Source organism: Ahaetulla prasina, chromosome 8 (assembly GCF_028640845.1).
Source record: "Ahaetulla prasina isolate Xishuangbanna chromosome 8, ASM2864084v1, whole genome shotgun sequence".
NCBI lineage: Eukaryota > Metazoa > Chordata > Lepidosauria > Squamata > Colubridae > Ahaetulla > Ahaetulla prasina.
Genome location: NC_080546.1, coordinates 6,583,520 through 6,607,752, shown reverse-complemented (window position 1 = coordinate 6,607,752; position 24,233 = coordinate 6,583,520). Strand labels below are relative to the sequence as shown.

Below are 24,233 nucleotides of genomic sequence, written 5' to 3'. Positions count from 1 at the left end.
TTGATGAGAAGTCACAAGTGTCTGGACAGAAAGTTTGCAAAGGATGGTGCCTTGGCAGGATAAGGGCTGGGGCAGATAACGGAATCGATAGCCCTACTCAAGGAGAAACCCACTCGCTCTTAAAACACTGCAACTATCTTGTACAAGTTGGACAAACTTGTTGGGATAATGTGTTTAACTGAGTTGCAGTGGTGTCATGATACCACATGAAAATTTGAAAAAGTTGTCTCATCGAATTAAGCAGACATCTCCCTCCCTCCCTTCCCTATCTATCCATCCTTCCTTCCTTCCACGTATCTATCCATCCATCATCTATCTATCTATCTATCTATCTATCTATCTATCTATCTATCTATCTATCTATCTATCTATCTATCTATCTATCTATCCACCCATTCTCTCTATCTGTCCATCCATCATCTATCTATCTACCTATCTACCTATCTATCTATATATCCATCAATTCTCTCTGTTTATCTATCTGTCTCCATCCATTATCTATCTATCTATCTATCTATCTATCTATCTATCTATCTATCTATCTATCTATCTATCTATCTATCTATATCCCTCCATTTTCTCTGTTTATCTCTGTCTCCATCCATTATCTATCTATCTATCTATCTATCTATCTATCTATCTATCTATCTATCTATCTATCTATCTATCTATCTATTCTCTCCATCTGTCCATCCATCATCCATCCATCTATCTATCTATCTATCTATCTATCTATCTATCTATCTATCTATCTATCTATCTATCTATCTATCTATCTATCTACCTATTCTCTCTATCTGTCCATCCATCATCCATCCATCTATCTATCTATCTATCTACCTATCTAACTTTATCCATCTGCACATCTGCCCATCTGCCCATCCATCCATCCATCTCTATCTATCTATCTATCTATCTATCTATCTATCTATCTATCTATCTACCTACCTATCTCCATCCTTCCATCCATCCATCCATCCAAAACATTTATATAGCTGCTCCTCTTCCAACTGTGTTGTTCCCAATCACAAGTTAAAACAACATGCAAAATCATAGTATTAAAACTATAAACTAAAAACATCAAAACGTTAAACACAACAAAGCCCTGATGCCAAGTGAAATTTCTGATGTGCATAGATCTAATCTTATCCCAGCACTTGGGGGGCTTCAGAGCTTCAGAGAAAGCTAGAAGGACAGAGGCATACCAAAGTTCATGTGGCAAAGAGTTCCATAGGGGTGGGTCTGGCACAGAGAAGGCACCCTTCCTAGCTCCCAACAGAAAGGCAATATTTAGAGGAAGGGACTAGGAGCATGCTCACACTATATGACCTGGTAGAACGGGTGAATGTCCTTAGGAAAAAGAAGTCCTGCCGAAAACCTGGCCCTCTGCCATGTAGGGCTTTAAAGATGCTGAGGACCAGCATCTTGAATTGTACCCAGAAAGAAACTGGAAGCTAATATTGTGGCCACTGCTGTATTCTAGGATGCTTATGGTTGAATTTTTCATCTCTTACATTTCGCATTCAAATTTTCATCCAAAATGAATTTACCACCTGAATTACTGTGTGTCCCGTAGACCATAATAACAACTCTAAAGCACAAACTTAATATTGAGTAGGATGTTCTTTGCAGAAAACTCTGAGTGCTGAAGGGGTGGCGCCTGTAGATCTGCAGCCTGATTTTAGATATTCATCACTTTATTTCTTATTTGCATTTTTTTTTCTCTTATTAGGCTACTTGTGTGGGATCGCAGCTCCACTCAGCACAGCACATGTAAACTCCCAATCGGTAACTGCACTTGGGAGGTGTTATGTTATTTTCAGTTTTATGAATTTGAGTACTCACATTGCTACTTGTCTTGCCACATTAAACACTTCAGTGAGTTAGCTTTTTAGGCGCTGATCTGTTCTCATGAACCATCTAAGTGTTGGGCCGCACAGGGAAGGGAGTTGGGCTCTGACTCACAAATATGCGAAGTTCTTGAGAACAGCCAGGTTAACGGTCTGAGAATCACGGCAGAAAAACCAAGAGTCCAAGTCATCCTATTTCTAATTTAAAATCCTCTGAATTTACATTTTCACTTGCCTTTTATATTTCCAGAAAAAGGATTCCTTCCTTCCTTCCTTCCTTCCTTTCTCTTTCTTTCTTTCTTTCTTTCTTTCTTTCTTTCTTTCTTTCTTTCTTTCTTTCTTTCTTTCTTTCTTTCTTTCCTTCCTTCCTTCCTTCCTCCCTTCCTCCCTCTCTCTCTCTCGCTCTCTGTCTCCCTCCCTCCCACCCCCTCCCTCCCTCTCTCTCTCTCTTCCATCCTTCCAAGGTGGGTAAAATGAGGACCCAGATTGTTGGGGCCATATGCTGACTGTGGAAACCACTTAGAGAGGGCTGTAAAGCATTGTGAAGCGGTATATAAGCCTAAGCACCATTGCTATTAATTCCCTCCCTCCTTCCCTCCCTCCCTCAGTCTTTAGACTAGCTGTTTTCTTATTATGCACATTCTAAACAAAACCTAGGATTCACTGTAAATACTAATAACCATGTCAACATTTTCTGCTTCTTTTGAAGCAGTAAGACGTGGTCAACAGGAGAACTATGGATTGACAGATTAATCGTCAACTCAGAGACCTTGCCATCTGGAGCCTCCCTCAGTCTTAAACATGAGCAGAGTTGGTGGGGTTTTGGAGAGTGGGTGGGATGTATGGTTATGTTTTTCCCTCCATCTTGAAGTTGCCAAATTTGAAAAATGCTGATACAGGAATGCTAATAGAAATTACCCTGCAAATGTGAAATTGTTTATGCTGTTGATTACAAAGCCGTGTAAGCTATCCTAGCTATCTAATGCCTTTTGTTTGTTCTTTGCTATTTCAGTGTGTGTGCATTGGGGGGGAAATGAGATCTCTTGGGAAAAGTCCAGACCTTTATGTAGAGCACATACATTTTGCTGCAGGAAATAAGATTCAAACAGTGTGTGATCCATTACACTGCAAGGAAAGATCAATTGTTCTTTATACATACAAGCCTCTCTCTCTCTCTCTTTTTTTCGCTTCCCCCCCCCTTTTAAACAAGCGAATGTGATTTCCTGTTTGCATCGAGATGGTAGAATTTGTGCAAGTGCAATCATTATATACGGTATGACAATACATAACAACTCTAAGACACAACCCGTGGTGATTTTGTAACCCACAAGATAGCACCTGTGCTAACTGAGACTGTTTGTCTTGGAGTGGAGAGCTTTTTAGTCGTCAAATATCACAGAAATATAGAATACAGAATAAGAGAGCTGGAAGGGACCTTGGAGGTCTTCTAGTCCAACCCCCTGCTTGAGCAGGAGATCCTATATCAATTCAGACAAATGGTTGTCCAGTCTCTTTTTGAAAACCTCCAATGATGGAGTACCTACAACTTCTGGAGACAAGTCATTCCACTGATTAATTGTTCTAACTGTCAGGAAAATTCTCCGTAGTTCTAGATCGCTTCTCTCCTCGGTTAGTTTCCACCTATTGTTTCTTGTTCTGCCTTCAGGGGCTTTGGAGAATAGGTTGACCTTCTCCCTTCTCTTTGACAGCCGCTCAAAAACTGGAACACTGCTATCATGTCACCCTATTCCTTTTTTTTAGATAGATCTAGATATACCCAATTCCTGTAGGTGACATGCAATAACTTTTCAATTACCGCATGTCACCTATAGAATTTGGTTTGTGGATGGGGGAAAATGACCTAAAGATAGAGAAAAAGAGAGTGAGAAAGAGAGAGAGACTGAGGGAGGGAGAGAGAGAGAAAGACAGAGAGAGAGAGAGAGAAGACACACAGGGAGAGAGACAAGACACAGAGAGACAGAGACAGAGACAGAGACAGAGAGACGACACAGAGAGAGAGAGACAGAGAGAGAGAGTCGAGGCACACAGAGAGACAGAGACAGAGACAGAGAGACACAGAGAGAGAGAGAGACAGAGAGAGAGAGTCGAGGCACACACACAGAGAGAGAGAGAGACAGAGAGACGACACAGAGAGCTAGAGAGACAGAGAGAGACTGAGGGAGGGAGAGAGAGAGAGAGAGAAAGACACACAGAGAGAGACAGAGAGACGACAGAGAGAGAGAGAGACAGAGAGAGAGAGTCGAGGCACACAGAGAGAGAGAGACAGAGACAGAGAGACACAGAGAGAGAGTGAGAAAGAGAGAGACTGAGGGAGGGAGAGAGAGAGAAAGACACACAGAGAGAGACAGAGACAGAGACAGAGAGACGACACAGAGAGAGAGAGAGACAGAGAGAGAGAGTCGAGGCACACAGAGAGAGAGAGACAGAGACAGAGAGACGACACAGAGAGAGAGACACAGAGAGAGATTGAGGGAGGGAGAGAGAGAGAAAGACACACAGAGAGAGACAGAGACAGAGACAGAGAGACGACACACACACACACACACACACAGAGAGAGAGAGAGAGAGAGTCGAGGCACAGAGAGAGAGAGAGACAGAGAGACAGAGAGACAGAGAGACGACACAGAGAGAGAGTGAGAAAGAGAGAGAGACTGAGGGAGGGAGAGAGAGAGAAAGACACACAGAGAGAGACAGAGACAGAGAAAGAGAGTCGAGGCACATAGAAAGAGAGAGACACAGAGAGAGAGAAACAGACACAGAGAGAGAGACAGAAAGACAGAAGGAGAGAGACAGAAAGACAGAAGGAGAGAGACAGAGACAGAGACAGACAGAGAGACAGAGAGAGATGTCAATCAGTTGTTAAAAATAAAACAAACAAACAAACAAACAAACAAACAAGGTCTGAGTCCTTTAGTTCTAACATCTGCCCAGAAGATGGACTTGTAGGCGAAAGCTGAAAATGGTCAATATCTAGAAGGCTTTTGTAGAGATTTGATTATCATCTGTCTGAAATGGTGTAGGGTTTGGGGAAACCTTAACATGTGTGGACTTCAACTCCCAGAATTCCCCAGCCAGCATGGGGAATTCTCTTACACTTATATATTGGGGCCCTTTTAATTGTGTAATTCTGTAATTCTCTTACACTTATATACTGGGGTCCTTTTAACTGTGGCAAGAAATGGGGATAACTCACTTAACAACTGTCTCACTTAGCAATGGAAGTTTTGGGCTTAATTGCTAGTTGTAAGTCAACTATAGATTTCGCCTCCTTGGAGTGTCGCAAGGAGTTATAGATATGGCCATTAGTTCACGTTGCCAAATCTCCCAAAAAAAGTAAGTGGGTACATTTGGGAAAATATACCTAGAAATTTTTACGCAAACAGATCATTGCCTAATTCAAAAGAGCATTGTTAAACTCCTCCAAATGGTGCTAATAATGTAATGTAATTTCTTAATGTGAAAGATGAAACTATGTTTAAGGAGAGAAAACTACACATACAGTATTTTTAGCTTACATTAAAATTAACTATATGCATTTTTGTTGTTGTTTGGGGGCTTATTAGTATGCAGCTCCTAGAACATAATGTGTTACGTATCTACATCCTGAGATAACAGTCTGTATTTATATAATTAAAGTATTCTAAATTTATTTTAATTGCTTTCTTACTGCTTACACATTTTTCTTTTTAAAAAAAACAAAAAAAACCAACAACCTCCAAATCTTTGCTTTAGAGAGAATTCTGAAGTTTGTTTCGTATTTCATATTAAAGGTATAATCCAATGAATGGATACTAGTAAAAGCAACTGGATATTCTGTTATGCAAAAGGTAATAATAATAATAATAATAATAATACTTCTGCAAGATTGAATCCAAAGAGTAATCTTGAAAAAATAACAGCAAAAGGTTGAACACAGTGAAGAAAAAAGATACTTCAACTCTGCCAGTTTAGAGAAGAAACAGGGAGTAAGGAAGACTGTATGTTCTATGTTATCTTAGTTTTTGTCGTTTGTGGCTCAGCGGGACATCTATTTATAAAATTATCTGAAGGTGACGTGAGATCCAAAGTTATTATACAAGGAGTCCTCGATTTACGACCACAATGGAGCTCAACATTTCTGTTGCTGAGTTGTTCGGGGAATGCTGCTCCATTTTACGACCTTTCTTGCCACAATTGTTAAATGACTCACAGCTCATTGTTAAGTTAGTAACACCTTTGATAGGTGGATATGGTTTTCCTATTGATTTTGTTTTTCAAAATCAATAGGAAAGCCAGATTTGGGGCAGTGGGGTCGCGATGGGTCGGACACGACTTCGCAACTAACAACAACAACAAAAGGGGATCACACAACTGTCATAAATGTGAGTCATTTAACAATTATGGCAATTATGTAACCGTCATAAATGTGAGTTCAGTTGCCAAGCGTCCAAATAGAAACTGTCACTAAACGATTGCTAAACGAATTGAGGACTACTGGTATATAGATAGTCCTCGATTTACAACAGTTCATTTAGTGACCGTTCCAAGTTACAAAGGCACTAAAAAAAAGTGACATGACCCTTTTTCAAGCTTAGGACCATTGTAGCATCCCCGTGGTCACATGATCAGAATTCAGGCACTTGGCAACTGACTCGTATTTATGACGGTTCCACAGTCCCCAGGTCATGTGATCACCATTTGTAACCTGTCCAACTGACTTCTGACAAGCAAAGTCAATGGGGGAAGCTGGATTCACTTAACGACCATGTGACAAACTGAAGAACTACAGGGATTTGCTAACAACTGTGGCAAAAAAACGGTCGTAAAATGGGGCAAAACTCACTTAACGATGGTCTGGCTTAGCAATGGAAATTTTGGGCTCAGTTATTATCATAGGTTGAGGAGATTCTGTTAGGAGATTGAATTTAACAGCTGGAACAGTAAAGTATACAATAGGCCAGAACACACAGTTGTGCAAGTAGTCCTCGACTTTCTACAGTTCATTTAGTGACCGTTGGAAGTTACAATGGGACTGGAAAAAGTGACTTATGACCATTGTTCACACTTACGACCCTTAAAGCATCCCCATTGGTCAAGTAATCAAAATTCAGATGCTCGGCCACTGACTCATATTTATGACGGTTGGTGTGTTCCCATGGTCACCTGATCTCCTTTTGCGACCTTTTGACCAGCAAAGTCAATGGGGGAGCCAGAGTCACTTAACAAGCCTGTTACTAACTTAAGAACCACAATGATTCACTTAATCACAGTGGCAAGAAAGGCTATAAAATGGGGCAAAATTCACTGAACCAATGTCTTGCTTAGCAACAGAAATGTTGGGCTCAGTTGTGGTCAAGAACCACCTGTAGTGGATTAGTTAGAGAGTGCCGACTCATGCATGAGGTAATCTGTGCTATGATTGGTTGCCGTAAGTACGAAGGGGGCGTTTCCCTTTTTTTCCCGCCTTTTTCTCTTCACTGTGTTCTATAGGCTGTTAATTTACCTCATGATATTCTTGTATTCCCTCCTTTTTTCCCGTCTTTTTCTCTTCAGTGCGTTCTGTAGGCTTCTTTTAGATTTACCTCATGATGTTCCTGCTTGCCTAGATTCTTCCTTTTCTGGATGATGACAAAGATTGCTGAAAATTTGAATTGTGTGTGTGCGCGCGCGCGCATGAAGGAATTGCATAGCAGCTGCCAAGATGAAGTTGGAGGCACTAACACAAATTTGTAGTCTATCTGTCTCTGTCTATCTATCATCTATCTATCATCTATCTGTATCTATCTATCTTATCTATCAATCATCCATCTATCTATCTATCTATCTATCTATCTATCATATCTATCCATCTATCTATATCTACCTTATCTATCAATCATCTATCTATCGTCTATCAATCATCTATCTATCTATCTATCTATCTATCTATCTATCTATCTATCTATCTCTATCTATTATCTATCATATCTATCCATCTATCTATATCTATCTTATCTACCAATCATCTATCATCTATCAATCATCCATCCATCCATCCATCTATCTATCTATCTATCTATCTATCTATCTATCTATCTATCTATCTATCTATCATATCTATCCATCTATCTATCTATCTATCTATCTATCTCTATCATATCTATCCATTTTTCTGTATCTACCTTATCTATCAATCATCTATCTATCTATCTATCTATTATCTATTATCTGTCTGTCTGTCTGTATGTGTATATGTATAATATATATGTATATACACAACACATACCATACACACACAATTATATTTTAATTTTGTGCTAGTATCTCCGACTTCATCTGGACAGCAGCTACGTAATTCCTTGACAGATTCCATACTGGTTGAAGGCATAGGAGCATTAGTTTCTATTTGAAAGCCATCTGCGAACTCAGTTTGTACGTAATGGTTTATGTTTTAGAGAATCTTTGGTGCTTTAATCACTGTTTATTTCTCTAAATGTCTCCCTCCTTGGGGTTTTTAAGAAGAGACTGGACAACCATTTGTCTGAGGTGATATAGGGTCTTCAGTTTGAGTAGGGGGGGTGGACTGGAAGACCTCCAAGGTCCCTTCCAACTCTGATGGTGATAATGATGATGAAATGATCTCAATTTTCTAAGTACTTTCTTACGAACATTTGCAGCAACCTATTGAAGCTGACATCATCCTCTTGTTATCTTGGACCAGAGTCTTCCAGATAATATCTCTGGACTAAATAAATCACAACTTTGCCTTGATGGGCTTTCATCTGTTTCTACAGGTGGTCCTTGATTTACAACAATTCATTTAGTGACCATTCAATGTTACACTGAACGAAAAATGACTTATGACCATTTTTCACACCCTTGCTGCAGCCGCATTAGTCACATGATCAAACCTATGACTGTTTTTTTACACTTATGCTGTACCGTCCCCATAATCATGTGATCAAAATTCAGATGTTTGGCAACTGACTCATATTTATGACGGTCACAGTGTCCCCTTTTGCGACCTTCGGACAAGCAAAGTCAATGCGGAAGCCAGACTCACTCAACAACCGGGTCACTAACTTAACAACTGCAGCAGTTCACTGAACGACTGTGCCAAGAAAGGTCGTAATATTGGTCAAAATTCAGTTAACCAACGTCCCACTTATCAACAGAAATTTGGGGCTCTTTGATGGCTGTATCTCGAGGACTACCTGTATTTTCCAAGGTGGATGTTGGATACACTTCCTTGCAGTGGCAATGGACAGTCACTTCAAACCCCTCATTTGTTTTTGCTGATTTTGAACAAGAGCACCTGAAGCTAACGGCTTAATTTCAGAAGGAAATCAGGATTTCTGCCAGCAGGACATTTAAGAGACAAGATGTCCCCAATCCTATTTTCCTCAATGGAACAGGGCTTTTGGGGGGGGGGGGAAGACACACCGCCTTTATGAATTGAAAAGGTCTATTTTCTTCTGCATTCCATAAGTTAACACAAGGCTTTGGGATCGAGCATTCAGGCTTGTTTAAACTTAAATCGGCTGGTTAATTTGAGGCGGGTTTGCTAAATAGTCAAAGGAGAGGATTTCATAGCCGTGGCAACAGAGCCGATACCTTCCTCAAAGTCACTAAAGAATGGGGGGGGGGGGAAACAACCCAAAACAGATTGTCGACGGCGGCTTTCTCGATAGCTAATGATGGTTAAAAATTAGTCGACAAGCATTTTTTTTGGTCCATTTAACAAAACAGCCCTACAGTTTTAGAAATCTGGAGGTCTCATTCTTCCTTTCTAAAGCCAAGAGTCGCCAGCCTCCCCTGAAACACACACACACACACACAAAATAAGCTGAATGGTAGACCGATTCATAAACGCAGCCTCCTAAATGCCTGAATAAGTCTATTGTATGATCTTGCATGTATCCCTGCAAATTTGATCACAAAGATGCCATTGGCAACAGCGTATGCCAAACACCTTTTTTCTTTTCTTTTTCTTTTCTTTTCTTTTCTTTCTTTCTTTTTTTTTTTTTTTTTGTAAATGAGGGAGAAAACCCAACAGCCATTGTCTCCCAATCCACCTTGTCATATTTGCAAGCAATCTTTCCTTGGTGCAAGGAAAGCAAAACAAAACAAAACAAAACACCAGCAAACGAGAGAGAGAGAGAGAGAGAGAGAGAGAGAGAGAGAGAGAGAGAGAGAGAACGCACAGACACAGATACACACACACACACACACCGTGCACACTTGTCCGGAAGGAGTGAAATGGGATGGAAAAAGTCAAGCGGTTCTTCTCAAGTCACCAAACCAGATTCCAGCATTGCAATATGGTGCTCCTGAAATGCTGGAAGGGAGACACGTCCAACCACCCATGTCCGAATGCCAAACCTGCCTTTTTGCACTTGGACCCTTGAGACAAAGAGAAGTGGCAGTGGCAGGAGGGGGGAGAGAAAGGAGGAGGAAGGGGGGCAAACGGAATTGCTGGCTCCCTTTTGCTACTGCAGCTGTTGCTCTGTGTGTGCCGTGCATGTGTGCATATGTTGGGGTAACAGCCAGCAGGGCTGAAGCCTTTTCCATTTCATCAGTGAACGTATCTCCCGTTACTGGTTCAAACTAAAATGTTGGTTTTATGCCCACCCCTTTTTCCATTTGCCCGTCTCTTGTGAAGCACAGCGCAGGTTGTGATGATCGTGAACGGCTTACGACACTCAGCGAGCAGTAGAAGCCTCTGCAGGCTGTAGCTTCTTCCTACTGGGCTGCAAGGAAGCCTCGCTCTCTGGCTTTCTCTCTCTTTTTTTTTTTCTCCCCCCTCTGCTCTTAAGCATCTTTGACAAGCCAAGGGAAGCAGGAATGGAAAATCAAGCCATTTTGAGCCCGTCCGGTTGGAAAACGGATTTTAAGCTGCCTCGGTGGAGTAAAAAGATGCTCCCGGCTCATCTCCAATGACGGACGCTAAAGAGACTGTCGGAATCCTGGGGAGCTGCTCAGAGTTTCGGAAGGGGGTCTCTGCTTCTTTCCTGGGGTATATTTTTTTTTCCCACCCCTCCTGCCCTCTCCCTCCCCACGTCGCCGTACGAACTGCAGAGAAAAAGGACAGAGAGGGAGAGGAAGAAAATGGAAGGAAGGATCACCGTCAACCGTGATGCCCATACTTCTCAAACTTGGTGCTGGGAGTCAGCTTAAAAATAAGGAGGAGGAAGGGGGAAAAAAAACCCAGAAAGAAAAAACCAGAAAGGAAAGGAGAAAAAAAAAGAGAGAGAGAGATAGCTGGACATGCCTCTCGCCCTCCGAGATGAAGCAAAGTAGACATTGTATGGCTGCCAGACGTGCCAAAAGCTGAAAGCGTCCGAATTTGTAGCAACAGAGAGCTCTTATTTGAGCTCTGCATATGATTAAGTCAAACACAAAGGAAGCTGCTGAATGGAGCTTGTCAATCTCTGGAACAGGGTGGGTAAGGCACTTTTTAATTTCATTCTCTCGTGGAGAGGGGTGTTTTCCCCCCCAATAATTGTTCTCTCGTCTTTGCGGCGGTGTCTGAAAATGGACAGATTCTCGCGTACCTTTTGAATGCTTCTGAACTTTAAAGGCTGTAATACAGAGTCCTGCATGCTGCATTTATGTCCCCCCAAAGCCCCCAACAAGTCCAAGATTTGGCCCGATGACTCTCTTGTTTTTGCCTGTGCCTGTCCCCTTGCCCTTTTGCTGACATATGGTGTGATGTAGAATCTATACGGAGAAAGGCAAGTGACCGGTCAAAGATTCAATGGACTTTCTCAAGCACATTTGGGGATATTCTTGCTAATGGATTTCCTTCTCATTGGGGTCTGTTTAAACTGGCTGCTGAAAAAGCCCCCAGGATTGATCCTGTGTAGCCTGGGTGTTTTTTTAAAAATGCTTCCAGCCGTGCACACTGGGTGTCCGCAGCTTTGTCGGTGCGAGGGCAGGCTTCTCTACTGCGAGTCGCTGAATCTCACCGAGATGCCGCACAACCTGTCGAGCGTGATGGGTTTGTCATTGCGGTACAACAGCCTTTCGGAGCTGCGTGACGGACAGTTCACCGGGTTAACGCAACTCACGTGGCTGTTTCTGGATCACAATCACCTTTACTCCGTCGAGGCGCACGCCTTTCAGAAGCTCCGGCGAGTGAAAGAGCTCACGCTGAGTTCCAACAAGATCACTCAACTGTCCAACAGCACTTTCCGGCCGATGCCAAACCTGCGCAGTGTGGATTTATCCTACAATAATCTGCAGGCTTTGGAGCCGGACCTGTTCCACGGCTTGCGCAAGCTCACCACGTTACACATGCGGTCCAATGCCCTTAAGTTTGTGCCTGTTCGAATCTTCCAAGACTGCCGCAGCCTCAAGTTTCTCGACATAGGATACAATCAGTTGAAGAGCCTGGCTCGCAACTCTTTTGCGGGCTTGTTCAAACTCACCGAGTTGCACCTGGAGCACAATGACTTGGTGAAAGTCAACCTGGCCCACTTCCCCAGGTTGCTCTCTTTGCACTCCCTCTGTCTCCGGAGGAATAAAGTCACCATTGTGGTGAACTCCTTGGACTGGGTATGGAAATTGGAGAAAATGGACCTTTCTGGCAACGAGATCGAATACATTGAACCTCACGTTTTCGAAAGTGTACCTCAACTCCAGTCCCTTCAACTGGATTCCAACCGGCTCACCTACGTCCACCCCAGGATCCTCAACTCCTGGAAATCTCTTGTCAGCATCAGCCTTTCGGCCAACGCCTGGGATTGTGGCCGAAACATCTGCGCATTGGCCACTTGGCTCAGCACTTTTAAAGGCCGCTACGACAACAACTTGCTCTGCGCCACCCCTGAATACGCACAGGGTGAGGATGTCTTGGATGCCGTCTACGCTTTTCACTTGTGTGAAGATGCCATGGACCTCGCCACCGATGGGGACCTCCTCTCGGCTGTGGTCAACCACAGTGACCCGACAGCCGGCTATAATCCTTCGACTCTGAACTCTGACCTGCAGGAGGCAGATGGGGATGGAATCACCGACATCGTGACCCTCACCATCCCCAACGAGAAGACTGAGAATGCCGTCCAGATCCACAAGGTAGTGACGGGGACCATGGCGCTCATCTTCTCCTTCCTTATTGTGGTTTTGATACTGTATGTCTCCTGGAAATGTTTCCCGGTCAGCCTCAGGCAGCTGAGGCAGTGTTTTGTGACCCAGCGTCGGAAGCAGAAACAAAAACAGACTATGCATCAAATGGCTGCCATGTCAGCCCAGGAATATTACGTTGATTACAAACCCAATCACCTCGAAGGAGCTCTGGTGATCATAAATGAATATGGATCCTGTACGTGCCACCAGCAGCCAGCAAGGGAATGCGAGGTGTGATTTTAATTTTGTTTTTTTTTTCCAGTGGGGGAAAATTTCACTCGGTGTGCAACCAAATAGCAGTGAGCAAATTATTATTATTAAAAAAAAAATAAAGACAATTCCATAAGGGTTGACTTGGCTTACTGGGGCCTTTGTGTGCCGAAAATGTTTTGGTTTTGTTCTGTTTTTGTTTTTTTTAAAGGAGCTGTCCCAAAAGACAGGATGTTAGCTTTATTGTGGCTAAACCCCTTCAAGACGTTCAACTTTCTGAAATGAGTTATTTCCTATAACAGCTCTCTGTGAAAGATCTGCCGATAATCAGAAAAAGAAAGTGTAAAAAAAAAAAAGTAACAATTACTGGGTTTTTTTTTTTTTGTAAAACCACCACAAAAAATATGTTTAAAAAAAATAAATAAAAGCAAAAATAGCATTTACAATTTTTACAGGCTGTTGTACCGTATCTGAATTGTTTATCTGTATTTGGGATGGGGACGTGGATTTAATTCCTCTCACCCACACGGAGCCAAACTGCAAAATCTTGGTTCCTAAACAAATCCACAACGAAGCACAAACTTAAAAGGAAAGCAGTGGGAGAATTATGTGGCTGGTTGTACCATGTTACTGTTGAATTGAATGGCACAATGTTGGAAACTGTGTGTTTGATCTCAATCTGCTATGTAATCTATCATTTATATGCGTGGTGGGGCCCACTCTAATTTGCATCTCCCACAGCCTCGCCCCCCCCCCCTTTGGTCAAAAGACTTGGATGCAAGGGTACCCCCAAAAGTTCCCATCCCCACCCAAAACCTTTCTCTTAGGTTCTCAGCTTGCGTTAAAAAATGATTTCCATCATTGGGGGATTTGGGATGGAGATAGCACCCTGTTTTCCTCTGTGACCCCACATTCTTCAGATTTTACACCCACCATTGCACAACAGGGAAGACCTGCAGAATTTTAAACTCCGCGGCCAGCAGAGCATTGGGGCGAGAGACCTAGAGACAGCCACAAACCCATTTCCCCTTGGGAAAACTCTTATTTGTGTTGCTCACAAAGATTCGGGACAATCTTATCCAGCAGGCCAGCTTTGGCCCTAGGACAGTTAGCATTTAGCTGTGGTCGATCGTAACTTGTCGCCAGAAAGGTTCAAGTAGACCCCTGCATCAGGTCTCCCAACTGATTCGGCTGATGCCTGGCTAATCAATGTGCTTAAAAATAATAATAAAAAAAACCCCCAAAAACGAAACACAATTTACTTGTCCTTCCAACCGTTATTACAATGAAGCAGAAGCAACTAGCCCAGTGATCATCAAAGCATTATCTCCTTCCTGTCCCATTTTTTTATTTATTTATTTTATTATATTTTAATTATTTTTTTTGAAAAGGTCTAAGTGATGCTGCGCCCTCCCTGGTCCTGAATTTTGAACCCGTTGCCTCCAGTTTAGGACCAAGCCACCAAATGATCTTCAAAACCCCTTCCAGGAGCCTGCACTTCTTAAGGGTGCTGCTTTCTTTTGAACAACAACCAAGATCAAAATAATAATAATAATTGCAAACAAGAGAAGACAGGTGTCACTCACGCCCAGCTTGTTCATCAAGGTTGGATGGAAAAAGGGATGAGAGAGGAGGGAAAAGATTTGGGTACCACAGACAAGAGACGAGACAGGGTTGAGTTTTCAAGAACGGCAGAAGCAAAAGGCCAGGGAATTATCTTCCATTTAATGAACTTAAAATGTCATTGCTTTGAAGGAAGGACAGGATTTCAACTGACACCTGCCGGAATGCAGAAGGAGAAGGCTGGACTGAGATAGATTTCCCTTCTCATTCTAGCCCTGTTCCTTTCCCCTCTCCATTTACCAAGACAACCAATGCCTTGTAAATCGGAAGTTTCCTTATCCCTGCCCAAAAAAATTGGTGTTTTGTTTTTTTTACAACAGAGGGTCCTCCAAGGCACTTTTTAGCACCGTCAACAAGCCACTGAGCCCCCAACCGAGTGACCCAAGGAGCTTTGAAATGCCACGTTTTTCTCTGCAAAACCCCACCTCGGACTAAATGTGCATTTTTTTCCCTTCCTCCCAGTGCTTGCTACACTATATTTCACTAATGGCTTTGCTGTACTGTAGCACAGTCATGAGCAGCCTCCTGCTGGAATAAAAATGGAATATACCTCTCTCTATCTCTCTCTCTCTCTTTTTTTTTTCCCTCTGAGGGATATACATAGTTAGTATCCTTCCACAACACCGATAAGGAATCATATCCATTTGATTTCCCAGGGCAACGTTTCTTTGCTGCTTTGGGTATAAGAGAGTTCTCATGACGCGCCAGAGTTTCATGTTTGTACTTCTTGGCTCCCTTACTCATATATTTATTTACTTATCTCTCTATTGATCAATCAATTACATTGCTAACTCATCTAGGAATCAAGGCCGCCTAGATAGATTGCAAAACTACCAATCACTTCCAAAGTTTGTTTGTTTGTTTGTTTGTTTGTTTATATATATATATATATATATATATATATATATATATATATATATATATATATATATATATATATATATATATATTTAAATAAAATAAAATCCACGTTTTTACTTCTGGAGCCCTTTAATCATATTCATTAATTCATCTATTAATTCATCTATTAATTCATCTATTGATTAATCAATTACATTGATCATTCATCAAGGAACTTAAGGCCAGCTTAGATTGATTGCAAAACTACTGAACTTCTCCAAACTTTATATATATATATATATATATATATATATATATATATATATATATATATATATATATATATATATATATATATATATATATATATATATATATATATATGTAGGTCTTGTTATTCGGTTTTCTCCAGCGTAAAATTGGAAGTGTCTTGGCGACATTTGGGATGGGATCCACCCAATCAGTTCAAACCCCCACTAGCAGTTAAAAGGAAGAAACAGTTGCAATCACACATTGCTCCCAGAAGCTGAAGCCTGAAGATGATGAATGAGACTTCGTCGAAACGTCGCCAAGACACTTCCAATTTTACACGGGAGAAAACCCGAACAACCAAAGACCTATATACAAACACCCGTGAAAACCTCAGAAAACAAATATATATATATATATATATATATATATATATATATATATATATATATATGTATGTATGTATGTATGTATGTATGTATGTATGTATGTATGTATGTATATATATATATATATATATATATATATATATATATATATATATATATATATATATATAAAAGCACTGTATGCTAATTAAAGCAAATAAAATCCACTTTTTTTTTTACTTCTGGGTACTCTTAGTCGTATATTTACTTAGTTGTCTATCGATTCAATAATCACCTTGCTACTTCATCTAGGAACTATAGCCACCCCCCCGAAAACTGTCGAACATATCAAAAGTTTATTTTTATTTTTTTAAAAAGCATTCTATGCTACCTCAAAGCAAATTAAATCATGGAAACAACGGTGGGTCCATCAATAAACCATCTAGATCAGTGATGACGACCCTTTGCACATGTGCCTCTTTGTCCGCTCGTCTGGGCCGCAACCCGTAAGAGGAGCTGCCCATGGCACATGCGCACGCCCGAAAATGCACTTCCGGTTTCTGGAGCGTGCATGAGCGAGAGCCAGCCAGCCAGTCTTCCGGGTGTCTGGCCCGCATGCGCTCGCGATGATCAGCTGGCCCGCGCGCATACTCATGCAGGAAAACGGAAGACCAGCTCTTCCAGTTTCTGGCACTGCCACATGCAAAAAGGCCAGCTGATCGTCACCCGCGCACCAGAAACCCGGAAGAGGAACGGGCGACGCCACGCGTGCCAGGCGACATGACTCCACGTGCCACTTCGGGCACACGTGCCATAGGCTCGCCATCACGGATCTAGACGAAGAAGAAATAAGAATGTATGCCTAAACTATAGGTAGAGGAGGGGGGAGAATAACTTTGCCTGCTGCTCAGAAGAATCTGATGAGGTCCTGCCTGTGAGGCACCTTTATTAATGTGGGCATCTTATCCGAGGAGGCTCTCCATGTATTTTCTCTCTAAAAATCAAGCTTTATCTCGCCCTCTCTCAAGAACGGACCACAGGGATGTTTCTTACGGTCTCCGGCTGCTAGAGGAATGAATTTTGCTGGTAGAAAAGTCATTTTCACCACTCTTTCGAGAGAGGTGGCTGTTTGGAATCAAGACAGCTTTAGGGTAACATTTCAACGTCTACTGGTTAAAATAAACTCATTTGGAAAAAAAATGCCTTTGTATGTATGCAGGAGCAAAATGTTGGTTATTATTAATTTTTTTGGAGTAGGCAAAATGACCTTGTCCTCCCTTATATTTAGGTGGATGTGTCACTTTCTCTCTTTGTGTGTGTGTGTGTTTGTGTGTCCGTGTCCAAGCTTTTGTGATGAACTCATCATTCCTTTTGCTCCTGGCCTCTCAGACCTGAGACCTAAAATGGGCTAATAATAACAGCTGTGAAAGGTAAAACTGCTTCTCCAGCCCCTATGAAGTTGTGTTATAATTTCACAGAAAGAAACAAGGAAATTTCAAAGCATGTTTCACCGGCGGAGGGAAAGACAGATCAGATAAAAGCACACCCGAATGAAAAACAGCAGGGTTTCAACAGGCAATCTCAATTCATGGGATAAGTTGTTTTTTTTCCCCTTTTCTTTTTAAAAGCATAACTCGTTTCTACGCTAGGAAATATTTCTCACGGGGCTATTGGTGCCTCTCTGACAGCTCTTCCCTCCCAAGGAAAGAGGGGAGCTGTTGCTGCAACTTTACAAGAAGTTTCCGCTCTCATGGAAATTAGGGCCAGGAATGATTTAAAATTGTAGACCAAAAGAGGTAGCCTCGATTTTTTTTTTCCTTCTTTTTGATAGCCTGAAGGAAGATGGCAGACAGATCGACCTTCGATCATGAAGGAACACAACTGCATTTAGACTGTGCACACAGGAACAACAAGAGTTTTCCCTGCAATTATTATTATTATTATTATTTTTATTTGTTTTGCTTTGACAAGGCTTCATTATCTACATTGTCTACACCAGGGGTCTCCAACCTTGGCAACTGTAAGACTTGTGGACTTCAATTCCCAGAATTCCTCAGCCAGAGCCCTCATCCTGGCCTTCCCCTGACTCCGTGACTGGCCCATTATCCTCCCAAGCCTCCTCACTGTCTGGCTCTGCTGCCAGGTCCATGGGCTCCTGGCGGACCACAACACAACCTACATGCATGCACAGAGCGTAAAAAGTGATGTCAGGTGGGCAGAGCCTCCTGCAGCCGTCGCTACCGGTTCGCGCGATCCGGATAGAACCGGCTGAATTGCACCACTGGTTTGCACATACAAGTCCTACTCACCACCCGTTTCAGAGAATTGCTACTACGGGTAAGTCCTGTATTTGCCTTTCATGAGCGGGAATAATGATGTACTAAATCATGCAGAAGATCAACGTGGTCAGGAAAGGGATAAATTTAGAAGTAAATCCACAGGCTCTGGGGTTGGTCATGCAAGCAGAGGTCTTTGAGAATTGGTAAGAAAAAAGATTTCGGAGGAAATCTCCAAAGGTGCTTTTTCAAAAGGCAACCGGACTGGTTTTTTTGACTTGAAGAAGAAAATGTTTCGCTCCTCAGCCAAGAAACATCATCGCTGGATGAGAAGCGAAATGTTTTCTTCTTCTTCCTCAAGTCAAAAAAAACTGTCCAGTTGGCTTTTGAAAAAGCACCTTGGAGACAATGGCAGGTAGCCCTCGACTTACCACCACAAAAATTTCTGTCACTAAGTGAGACATAGGGTGAGCTTTGCCCCCATTTTACGACCTTTCGTGCCACAGTTGTTAAGAGAATCACTGGGGATGCTGCAGGGGTCATAAGTGCAAAAAACAGTCGTAAGTCACTTTTTCAGGGCGGTTGTAACTTTGGATAGTCACTAAGTGAACTGTTGCAAGTCAAGGACTACCTGGTTCAGGGGTCTCCAACCTTGGTCCCTTTAAGACTTGTGGACTTCAACTCCCAGAGTTCCTCAGCCGGCTTTGCTGACCTGGATGACTGAGAAGCTCCATGGACATTTTGAAGAAATCTCTACTCCTATTAAATGTCTTTCGAATAAGCAATCATTTAGAGCAGGGGTATCAAACACAAGTCCCGCGGGCCGCATCCGACTCATGATAGGGTCTTGTGAGGTTAGATCCGGCCCGCGGGTCCATCCTGTAAAATGTAATGGACCGTCCTGCGTCGTTTCGGCCCCTGTCTACCCAACGTGAAGAGGAAACATGCCAGCAGTTTGGGGAGCGGCGTAAAGCTGGCCACGCCCACCCGGTTGACCACGGCCAATGAGTGGCATTCAAGCTGGCCACGCCCACACAGTCAGCCACGCCCACATAGCCCCCCTAGATCAACCACAGCCCCGATGCGGCCCTTAATGGAATTGAGTTGGACACCCCGGCTTTAGAATATAAAGGGCATGGAAATGCCTTAAATTAAGAAGAGAAATGGAAGAATACAACGGTACAAAGTGAATATAAATGTTCAGCGAGGGAAGAAAAAAAAGGCTAACTCAGAGCTCAGGGAAACTCAATTAAGAGATTTAAGGCTGGGCATATAACGAGATCAGAGCCAAGTAAGAAAGCTGAAAATTTCCACCCAGGGCTGAATGCAAATTATAGCGGGGTGTAGTTGTAACAGGTTTCAACGATTAGGATGTGCTAAGGGTGGAGAATTCTTAGAAAATACAGAGGTCTTGTGAGGTGCTTGGTGCCTCTCTGAGCTTGGTGGTTGTCTTGGAGACCTTTCACGACCACACTAGCTAACAGCATCAGGGCTAGCATAATGAAATGTATGCAAGGAAACCAACAAGCTCAGAGAGCATCAAGGACCCCACAGTTAAAACCCAAGATACAAATTATAATTTCCAATACACACACACACACAGATATATAGATATACAACACAACCAACCAGGATGTTACAGCCCAAGACTCAAGAGGTCACATTACCAGAACTCAGGACGTTTCCACACAGCCCATTACCCAGGTCGTTACAACACAGACTAATGGGCACACAGCTAGGACCACACCCACACAGGATGCTACAAAACAGCTGACTAATCTGCAAACACCCACTCCACCTACCAATCAAGATGCAACCACACAGCCAACCAACCCGCTTATAGCAACAAAGCCAACACTGCCCACCTCCCCACCAGTATTTATAGAGAGACGGCAGCTCCGACCACGCTTTGCTCGCACAAGCACGATGCCGTAAGCACCAGCCTGAAGATGACGAATGAGACCTCGTCGAAACGTCGGCAAAATACTCTCAACCTTACACAGGAGAAGACCCGAATACGCCAAGACCTACATAGATAGATAGATAGATAGATAGAGATAGATAGATACACACACACACACACACACACACACACACACACACACACACACACCTCCGCTACCAGTGTGCAACAGGAGCGCGCATGTGTGCATGTGCAGATCATCCATGATGACTTCTAGCCGGGTGAGCGGAGCCTCCTGCTGCCGTTACTACCGGTTCGCAAGAATCGGACCGAACCGGGAGCAACCCACCACTGTATATCTCGTGTATGTTGGCATGAAGGCTCAGGCTGACTTCTGAACTACCCCAGCTTTTTCATAGTAATTCTGACCGCTAAGATTTTTGTTCAGGGAAGTTTCAAAAAAGCTACAGTTTCCAGTGGTTTTGATGCTCAACCCCTGACAATTCAACAGTTTATGAAGGGCTACCTTTCTTACTCCCACACGTCCACTCAGAGAAAATGAAATGAGATAATGTAATTCCAACATTGCGTCTACAAAACAAATCAAGGGCGGGTTTTAATGACTATGAAGGACAGCATCCCTCAGGTCATCCATACGCTCACTTGCATCTTTCAAACATGTCGGCTTCAACCCCTCAACCACCACCACAAAATTAAATGCAAATTTAAACAACAGTGATAGAAAATCACTCGGCTTAACCATAGTGGTAATAAGGAGTTTTCAGATTTTCTTTGCAAGCCAGGATAGGATAGAATTATCCTGGTTGACTATACTTTTAACTTGACTCTTCCTGACCTTTTAGACAACTTAAAATAAATATAAATGTTTCTATTTTCTGGAGGGTTGAAAACTAACTACTTCTCTTGGAAGGGATATGAGGGACCCAAGTTAAAAACAACTGATCTCCCTTGGTATTAGCAGGCCCTGGGCTGAGTTATTTTTAGGATTAGTTGTTTAAAGCAATCACACAGCAGTGACAAAAAGAAAGATTACTGCTACTAATAGTACTAGTACTACTAGTACTACTACATATATCCACAGATTCAGAGAATCAACCTTCATCTTCATATATATCACCTTCTTCTTCTTCTTTTAATGACCCCATAATCTCTTGCGAGGTGCAGTCTGGGCAACTGAATAGAGCTAAGTGTTTACTGGCCGGATGCCCTTCCTGTTGCCAATGCGGAGTTTTGTTCAGCAGATAAATTCTCAGTGTGCCCAAAGAGAGAAATATCTGTTTCTACCTAGGATCGAACTCACGGCCTCCTGATTGTATGAGGCGAGAGCTCTACCTTTAGGCCACCGCACAACTCACTTTTATATATAAGTGGATAACCATTTAGATATGAGCCAGCAGTGTGCAGCAGCTGCTAAAAAAGCCAACAAAGTTCTGGGCTGCATAAACAGAGGGATAAAATCAAGATCACGTGAAGTGTTAGTGCCACTTTATAATGCCTTGGTAAGGCTACACTTGGAATATTGCATCCAGTTTTGGTCTCCACGATGTAAAAAAGATGTTGAGACTCTAGAAAGAGTGCAGAGAAGAGCAACAAAGATGATTAGAGGACTGGAGGCTAAAACATATGAAGAACGGTTGCAGGAACTGGGTATGTCTAGTTTAATAAAAAGAAGGACTAGGGGAGACATGATAGCTGTGTTCCAATATCTCAGGTGTTGCCACAAAGAAGAGGGAGTTGGGCTGTTCTCCAAAGCACCTGAGGGTAGAACAAGAAGCAATGGGTGGAAACTGATCAAAGAAAGAAGAAACTTAGAACTAAGGAGAAATTTCCTGACAGTTAGAACAATTAATAAGTGGAACGACTTGCCTGCAGAAGTTGTGAATGCTCCAACACTGGAAATTTTTAAGAAAATGTTGGATAACCATCTGACTGAGATGGTGTAGGGTTCCTGCCTAGGCAGGGGGTTGGACTAGAAGGCCTCCAAGGTCCCTTCCAACTCTGTTGTTATGTTATGTTATGTTATATATATATAGACTTTAGTTCAGCATTCAATACCATCAATCCAGACATTCTTCTAACTAAGCTAAACCAGCTACAGGTACCGGAACAGACTTGTAAGTGGATCACAAGCTTCCTAACAAACAGGAAGCAGCAGGTGAAGCTAAGCAAGATCACATCAAATACCTGTACAATTAGCACAGGGGCCCCCCAAGGCTGTGTGCTCTCCCCACTTCTCTTCTCTCTGTATACCAATGACTGCATCTCCAATGATCCATCAGTTAAGCTACTGAAGTTCGCAGATGACATAACAGTGATTGGTCTCATTCGAGACAATGACGAATCCGCATATAGACGAGAGGTCGAACGACTAGCCTTGTGGTACAACCAAAACAATCTGGAACTGAACACACTCAAAACCGTAGAAATGGTGGTAGACTTTAGGAAAAACCCTTCCATACTTCCACCTCTCACAATACTTGACAACACAGTATCAACAGTAGAAACCTTCAAATTTCTGGGTTCTATCATATCGCAAGATCTCAAATGGACAGCTAACATCAAAAACATCATTAAAAAAGGACAACAAAGAATGTTCTTTCTGCGCCAACTCAGGAAGCTCAAACTGCCCAAGGAGCTGCTGATCCAATTCTACAGAGGAATTATTGAGTCTGTCATTTGCACCTCTATAACTGTCTGGTTCGGTTCTGCAACCCAACAAGAAAAACACAGACTTCAGAGGATAATTAGAACTGCAGAAAAAATAATTGCTACCAACTTGCCTTCCATTGAGGACCTGTATACTGCACGAATCAAGAAGAGGGCCGTGAAAATATTTGCAGATCCCTCGCATCCTGGACATAAACTGTTTCAACTCCTACCCTCAAAATGACGCTATAGAGCACTGCACACCAGAACAACAAGACACAAGAACAGTTTTTTCCCGAAGGCCATCACTCTGCTAAACAAATAATTCCCTCAACACTGTCAGACTATTTACTGAATCTGCACTACTATTAATCGTTTCATAGTTCCCATCACCAATCTCTTTCCATTTATGACTGTATGATTATAACTTGTTCCTGGCAATCCTTATGATTTATATTGATATATTGACCATCAATTGTGTTGTAAATGTTGCACCTTGATGAAGGCATCTTTTCTTTTATGTACACTGAGAGCATATGCACCAAGACAAATTCCTTGTGTGTCCAATCACACTTGGCCAATAAAAAATTCTATTCTATTCTATTCTATATAAATATAAAAGGGTGAAGGTTAAGTCCAGGATAAGCATAGGTATACAGGTAATCCTCGACTTACGACTACAATTGAGCCCGAAGTTTCCGTTGTTAAGCGAGTTTTGCTCCATTTTAAGACCTTTCTTGCCACAGTGGTTAAGTGAGTCACGGCAGCTGTCAAGTTAGTAACCCGGTTGTTAAGTGAATCCGGCTTCCCCGTTGACTTTGGTTGTCAGAAGGTCGCAAAAGATGACCACATGACAACCGTCATAAATGTGGGTCAGCTGCCGAGTGTCCAAATTTTGATCACATGATCACGGGGATGCTACAATGGTCGTAAGTGTGAAAAACGGTTGTAAGTCCCTTTTTTTCAGTGCCGTCGGAACTTTGAACCGCCACTAAATGAACTGTTCTAAGTTGAGGACTACCTGTAGCTACTGTTTACGTACCCTGGTTTGTTTGTTTTTTTCCCATCCATCTATTTCCATCCCTTCCTTGGGTAGACTTTGGGAATTAAGGGCCGGAATAGCTCAGGCTGTTAGAGCCTG

The 24,233-nt window shown here is 42.4% G+C and overlaps 2 protein-coding genes across 3 annotated transcripts in view; one reads left to right on the top strand and one right to left on the bottom strand.

Annotated features, from left to right (window-relative positions):
* Positions 1 to 24,233, bottom strand: part of CTNNA2 (catenin alpha 2) — a 698,304-nt gene that overhangs the window by 295,515 nt on the left and 378,556 nt on the right. The window lies entirely within an intron of this gene.
* Positions 11,625 to 13,293, top strand: LRRTM1 (leucine rich repeat transmembrane neuronal 1). Its single transcript, XM_058193040.1, has one exon. The coding sequence runs from the start codon at positions 11,625 to 11,627 to the stop codon at positions 13,191 to 13,193; it is 1,569 nt and encodes a 522-aa protein (XP_058049023.1). The 3' UTR covers positions 13,194 to 13,293.

What these genes read in the sequence shown, in the direction of transcription:
- LRRTM1 (XM_058193040.1), top strand. Translation starts at nt 11,625, where the DNA reads ATGGATTTCCTTCTCATTGGGGTCTGTTTAAACTGGCTGCTGAAAAAG.